The sequence below is a fragment of the Octodon degus genome, unplaced genomic scaffold (assembly GCF_000260255.1).
Source record: "Octodon degus isolate 3935 unplaced genomic scaffold, OctDeg1.0 scaffold00064, whole genome shotgun sequence".
Lineage (NCBI taxonomy): Eukaryota > Metazoa > Chordata > Mammalia > Rodentia > Octodontidae > Octodon > Octodon degus.
Window position 1 is genome coordinate 7,368,385 of NW_004524640.1, and position 7,275 is coordinate 7,375,659.

The following is a 7,275-nucleotide window of genomic DNA, read 5'->3' on the forward strand; positions in this document are numbered from 1 at the left end:
AAAAAAGTTTAATGATAGTAACTGAGCTTTGGCTGTTTTTGTCACCTGGCTGGGTCTGAGGGTCCCCAGGCTGAAATAAGGAACCTAACCTAACCTCAGGTAGAGTAAACTTGCAGGTTCAATGACTGCTCTTGGCAGGGGGAGGAATTCAAGCCGGCAGTTACAGACTCAGGCAGGTTTTCGTTAGGCAGAGATTTAGGACCTCCTCCAGAGTGAAAGTGGGTGCTCAGAGAAATGAGAATTGTTCTTTCTTTTCTTTTTTTTAGCGGTACCAGGGATTGAACTCAGGATCTTGCACTTGCCAGGCAAGTGCTTATTCTGCTGAGCTGTCTCCCCGGCTCAAGAATTGTTATTTTCTACAACAGGGAATGTTTATGCTTCTCTTGAAGGGTGGAAACCCTGGGAGAAGGCAGGCCAACCCCAGGGTGTGTGCTGGTTTTTTGTTTTTTCTTAATTTTTTATCTTAGGTTCAGGCTCCTTCTTTACTTTCTCTATTAAGCCAATTTATGGGCTTGCTGTAATGCCTGAGGAATTTAGAGTGTGGTGGGCCTGGTTAGGGAAGGAGCCTAAATTTAACCAAAGGAATGCTGATATGAATTGCCTTGGGTGATTTCAGCTGCCTCCAGCAAGTTGCAGTCTTTTTTTTCCTGGCAGAACTGGGGATTGAACTCAGGCCCTTACGCTTGCCAGGAAAGCGCTTATTCCACTGAGCCATCTCCAGGGCCCCTTCTTCAAAAGTACAAGTTTTGATTAGGATTTCTGCATTTGGTTTCTACCTTTTATTTCTTCTAGCCTAACATGTTTATAGAAGGCCTCTTAGCCAGTTAACTGATTAGGCTGTAAACAACTAAGGAGTCACACTGTAACCACTGACTGACTGACAAAAACAATGTAAATTGTTTTGTTTCACCTTCATCTGTTCTCTGAAGTCTGTCTCATTCTGGGGGCCAGCTACAGTTCTAGAGGCTGTATGTTTTGTTAATCACTTTGGTTTAATTTTGTTTTGCTCAAATAAACTACACACTTTAACTGGTGAAAAGAATTTTCCTACTTAGCTTCATGAAACGGTGAAACCTGAAAAGATGAGCTATGAATTAGCAAGAAAAAAACTGCTTTATTTTTTTTTTTAAATTGTACTTTTTTTTTTTTTTTTTTTGTGGCTGGCTCAGCCCATGCTGGGAGCGGGGCTGGCCTGGCATGTGGTGCCAGGGATGGAACCATGGTCCCTAGGCTTGCCTAAGCTTGCTTAATAGGTGCTTTAGACCACTGAGCTATCCCGCTGGCTCCAAGAAACTGCTTTACCAAAGAAAAAACAAAAGGAAAGGGCAGAGCCAGTGGTACTCAACCGGGGGCCACACTTGCCACCCTAGACACATCTGAGAACCCCTGGGAACACCTGGAGATGTTTTCTGCTGTCACACCTGGAGAAGGGACGCTGTTGCTGCCACCTAATGGATACTGCAAACATCCTCCAGTGCACAGGATCATGCGTTTCGATAACCTGGCCTGAAACATCAACACTGCTGCTGGTGAGAATTCCCGAGCTGGGCACTTGAGACTGTTAGGCAGGTTCAGTTATTCCCCGTCCCCCCAACCCCCACCCCGATTGAGCCCTGGGCCTTTACACTGAGCTACATCCCCAGCTGCCCACCATGAGCTCAAATTTTAATCCTTCTGCCTCAGTCTCCCGGTATGCATCCCCATACCTGTCTTAATCTGATTTTTTTCTTTTCTTTTCTTTTTTTTTTTCGAGACAGGGACTTCTTGAGCAATTCAGGCTGGCCATTAGCTCACATTATAGCCCAAAGCGGTCTTGAACTCACAAGGATCCTCCTGCCTCAGCCTCCTGGGATTACACGCATGCACCACCATGCCCAGCTCCTTAACGGATTCTTATGGAGGTTCGTGGCCAAATGAAGCTGATGCACCCCTGAAATCCTAGGGCAAAGGGATGGAACTGAAGTGGCAGGCAATTTCACGCAGAAAATTATCTGGAAGCAAGGTTCGATGTATGCTGGAGCCAGACTGTAAGGGGACAAATTTTGAACAACCCAGATTTTTCTTCAAACTGAAGCTGCCTCATCTGCTTATCTTTTCTTACTTTCTAGTAGTCTCCCCACTTACCAGTCACACACCGTGAGCCCCCCCACTTCCCACTCCCCAAACCCTTCTGTGCTTCCAGCCAGGGTCCTCATTGTTGGTCCACCTGGAAAGCAAACAGGTAGGGCAAGAACCCCAAGTGATCCAACAGTTTCTGTCAAGCGTTGAACACCTAACAACCTCGAAGAGTAAAAGCAACCGGGCTACTGCCAGTCGGGTTCCGGGTTCGACTCGCTCCAACTGTCCCAGGCTAAATAAAGCCCGGCTCGGGAAATCTCCACCCACTCCTAGCGCGTCCTGTCTCCATCACTCCACCCCGTTCAAGAACGCAGCTCTATGATTGGCTGTGGTGCGTCTGGACACTACCCAATAGCATGCAAGAAGCTACTTCAGCGTCCCTTCTAGGAGGTGTGGTCTCCACGACCCCGCCTCTTTTAAGAACGCAGTCCTATGATTGGCCGTGACGCGTCCTACGGATGACCAATCACACACGGGCAGCTGCTTAGGCGTCTCGGTGCGTGTGGGAGGAACATGGCCGACCGCCTCACGCAGCTGCAAGACGCCGTGAACTCGGTGAGGAATTTCATTCGGTTAGTGCCGGTCTCGCTCTCTTTCCCGAGGTAAATGGAGAGAGAATAGGAGTCCGAGAGATAAAACTCAGAAGTGGGACGGCAGGGCTCCGGCGGTGCCCCCCGGGGCAGGGAGCCGGGCCCGGGCTGTGCGACCCGCCGGTGCTGACTTTTGTCACCGGTGCTTCTGGGACCTCTTGTGGAGAGGGAGGAAAAGCAGCTTTAAAAAAAAAACAAACAAAAAACAAACCAATTTTAACCCGCAGAGGAGGTCCCTTGCCTCTGATGATCGGATCTCTGTCATTAAGCATTAATTGAGTATTTTTTCGCCTGCGCTTTCGTCTTTGTCCAGTCCTGCAGGTCCAGTCTTGTCCCATCTATGGCCCTCCGTCATTGCATCAATGTGGGGAGAACTGACATCTTTATGATTATGAACCTTTGTAATCCTTGCATATCTTTCCACTTGTTTAAGTCTAATAAAAAAAGTTTATCTTCTGTAGAAGTGTAGATCTTGTATCTCCCCTGACATCATTGTTCCTTCAGGTTATTTATTCTTTTTCCTGCTTCTTACGCCGGTGCTGAAGATTATGCAGGCAAATGGCACATCTGTGTACGTATTCCCACCGGTAATTGTATTTCTTAGTGTCATTCTGGTTGTCGTGTGATGTCCCAAGTAAGGTGCTTGCCTATACACGAAACTGCCGCTTGGAAAGTACCTGGTCTCCTGGTCTATTTTTTTTTTTTTTTTTTTCTTCTTCTTCTTCTTTCTTTCCCTGGAAGCTAATAACTTGGCATCCATGTTCATATATCATGCATTTGAATGAACTGTAGGTCTACTTGTGAACAGCTGATCTATGTAAATAAAACACGGGTTTTTAAGGATGAGTTGCTAGGCATTGGTGCATTTCACGCAGGTAAAAATCTACCCTGCGGTGTCTTGCGTGGGCAGCCATCCAACTTCCCTCAGGGAGACACTCCTTTGAGGTTTAACAAACTCGAATTTTTATGATGCTGCCTAATAGAAACGTTCTTTGGGGGACGTTTTTGCAAATTCATATGTCTTGTGACTAGGACAGTAAGGTCAGAGTGAATATGGCTAACTCTAGGGTGGGATAGTAGATGGATTTGAGAGAAGCTTTAAGGTTAACTAGTGTGAGCGCCTGTTATGCATGTGAGCTCTATTGTGTTTACAAAGAGATACTTCTTGAGGCTGGAAACATGTGATATACTCAAGAGATTAAAATGGTGTAACAACAGTGTGGGGCTGGGGAGTTACAATGAATCGAGTGTCTTCAGCTCCTCATGTTGAAACAAATTGGAATACAATTTGCAATATGAACTAAAATAGAAGGAATCAGAGCAGTTAATCAGCATAATTATTATCTGCTAACAGTTGTGCTACTGTGAACAGTTGTGCTACCCTCTGAAAACTGTGAATGCAGAAACTGCCATATTCACTATATCTTTATACAATAATCGCCCTTTTAAAACGTTGTTATTTAGAAACAGGATGTTGCTGCCAGACATGGTGGCAGACCCCTGTAATCCCATGACTGGGAAGGCTGAGGCCAGAGGCTTGCTGTGAGTTCAAGGCCAGCCTGGGCTACATAGTGAGAGCAGGACCCACCTGAACTATATAACAAGATCCTGGCTCAATAAACAAACAGAAGAAAAAAAAAAAGTCTTGCTAAGATGCTTAGGCAGGACTGAAAACTGGCAGTCCTTCTTGCCTTGGATTATAGACACTAACCACCAGGCAGGGCTTCCAAAAAATGGGGGGAGGGGAAGGGTACTGGGGATTGAACTCAGGACCTTGCATTTACCAGGCAGGCATTGTGCCACTGAGCTGTATCCCTGGCCCCAACAAATATCTTTGAATAAACGAATTAATGGATTTTGATTTTTTTTTCTGGACAGGAGAACCACCATGCTGAATATGGTTTTGTGGTTTTTCTATCCTAATGACAATGATATGATATAGAATATTTCAGTTTAAAAGTGAAAAAGCTACTAGCAGCATGAGTATATATATATTATATATTATATATGTATGTATATATAGCTTCTGAGCACTTACTGCATTACAAATAGCAACACGGTGAGCAAAGCTAATCAGGAATTACTTTATAATTAGGCAGGTAGATTAGAGAGAATAGTAGAAAATGAATGAGTTAGAGGTGACTCAGATTATTGAAGGCTTTGAAACAGCGTGAAGATGGGAGTTGTATCCTGAAGAGCGTGGTGGGATGAACTCATTTTTAGAGCAGGGTAAAATACCACAGCGAACCAGAAGGTTACGAGGAGCTTACTTACAGAGGAAGCTCTTGAGTTTGAATTCATCTTTGACATAATGGCACAGAGACGTAGCCCAACTGCTTACTTGCTGACTGGAAATACAAAGAAGATTTGGGGGATGGTAATGAGTGGGAGAAGTTGATGGGGAACTAGAGGAGTGTTTAGTCTGGAGATGGTAAGGAATTAAGGAATGTGGGATTTTTTTTTCCGGAACCAGGGATTGAATTCAGACCCTTGAGCTTGCCAGGGAAGCGCTTATTCTACTGAGCCATCTCCCCAGCCCCTGGAACATGGGATTTTTAATCCTTGTTTTTTGTTTTTTTTTTCAGATGGTCATTTTTTTAAATCCAGTTGTATGATTTATTTTATTTTATTATTTATTTATTTATTTTGTTGTTGTATTTGAGGAAAGGGTCTACAGGGTGTTCAAGGTCTCACTACTAGATGGGACTCATAGTGATGTGCCTGTTTACAGCCTCCCAAGAGCTGGGATTACAGGCTCGTGCCACGCCCAGTCTCTGCTTCTCAGCGTGCCCCCGGGGTGGTGGGGGGGTGGGCACAGCCAGCGCCCCCCCTCCAGCTCCCGGCCCCTGCGCCTGTTTGCAGGTGCTATAATCCATTGAGTTATTTGGCCGTCCCCATAAAGCCTTTAAAACTGCTGACTCCTTTCTTACTTTGATGTGTCTGTTCTGGTCCAAGCTCGCAGATCAGTTTTGTAATGCCATCGGAGTACTGCAGCAATGTGGGCCTCCTGCCTCCTTCAGCAATATCCAGACAGCAATCAACAAAGACCAGCCGGCTAACCCTACAGAAGGTAGGTGTTCTTAGCTCTGCTCAGATTTGTTCTGACATTCGTTATAATCCTTCAAAAATAGATTTATTGAGAAGCAACTTATTTAAGGCTCCTTTCTGAAAATGTTACTTGGCTGGATGTGGTAGTACACACCTGTAGTCCCAGCACTCAGGAGGCTGAGGCAGGAGGATTGCTGTGAGTTTGAAGCCAGCCTGGACTGCATAGTGAATTCAAGGTCAGCCTGAACTACCTAGTGAGACCTTATCTAGAAAAAAAAAACAAAATTGATGATAGTGCAAGTTTTGTCATAAAATAAGTGAATTTATTATAGTCGATTTAAACATTTCATAATTCTGCTCTCATCAAATAATAGATTTTTACACCTTTAGCGCTATGCTTATATGAATTTTGCTGAATTTTCCTTGAAGAACCTTAGTAAGAAAGGTACCTCATCGATAGATTCTTTTTTTTTGTGGCTGGCTTAGCCTGCCCTGGGAGCAGGGCTGGTGTGGCATGTGGTGCCAGGAATGGAAGCGCGGTCCCTGCTCTAGCCTAAGCTTGCTAAAGCAGGTGCTTTAGAACGCTGAGCTATCTCGCTGGCCCATCTCGTTGATAGATTCTCTATTCAGGTGACCACCATATTGTACTAATAAATGAAAGGGGATACATTATGCTTAATTTTTAATTTGAACAAATATTAAATATATGATAGATGTGCTGACTCTAATAACGCTCTTGATAGACTAATTTGTATGTCTCAGTGAGGGGCAGCAAGACTGTCCCATCAGGCAGCTTGTGGTCATCCCATCAGGTGAGACAAGCCCTATGACTGGACGGTCACATGTGTACCACAGGTGGCTCAAATGGGCAGGAATGTGTCAAAGTTCCTTGCACTTTTCTAATTTTATTTTATATATTTATTTATTTATTTATTTAAATGGGAAACTGATTTAATCATGAAAAGTATCTATTCAAATGAGAAAGAAGTACATGTAAAACTTTGCAACACCACTATTCCTCAGAGAAATATTTAAGTGTAAATCTAAAGGAGTTATTATAAAAGGCCAACCTAAAATTAAAGACACTGACAGTATTCAATATTGATGAGAATGTGGGGCAGCTCAAACTCTCGTACATTGTGGAAAGGAGTACAGTTGACATAATGTTGGAAAAATGTCTGGCAACATGCATTAAAGCTACACATAATGCTGCTCCTATGATCTGGCAATTGCATTCTTGCGTTTACATTTGAGAAAATGATAGCTGCAGTCTGGAACACGAATATTTTTTAGCATCATAACTCATTAGAGTCTCCAATTAGAAACAACCCAAATGTCCATCAAGACTAAAATGAAGCCAGTCACGGTGGCTCATGCTTATAATCCCAGCACTCTCTATTCATAGTTGAAAATTTCATACCTGTGCACTTTAGAATATACATCCTACACCTCAAAAGGTCTTCAAAAATAAATCTTTCAATTCACACATTGAAAGAAAAATGTGACTCTTACGAAGTAC

The 7,275-nt window shown here is 43.8% G+C and overlaps 1 protein-coding gene across 1 annotated transcript in view; it reads left to right on the forward strand.

Moving 5' to 3' along the window:
* Nucleotides 1-2,593: 2,593 nt before the first annotated feature.
* The window catches only part of Med21 (mediator complex subunit 21), a 13,166-nt gene continuing 8,484 nt past the window's right edge, over nt 2,594-7,275 (forward strand). Inside the window, exons 1-3 of the mRNA XM_004634666.2 lie at nt 2,594-2,673; nt 5,664-5,778; nt 6,519-6,568. Of these exons, the coding sequence (XP_004634723.1) occupies nt 2,632-2,673; nt 5,664-5,778; nt 6,519-6,568 (207 nt within the window). The 5' untranslated portion in view covers nt 2,594-2,631. The remainder of the gene's footprint in view (nt 2,674-5,663; nt 5,779-6,518; nt 6,569-7,275) is intronic.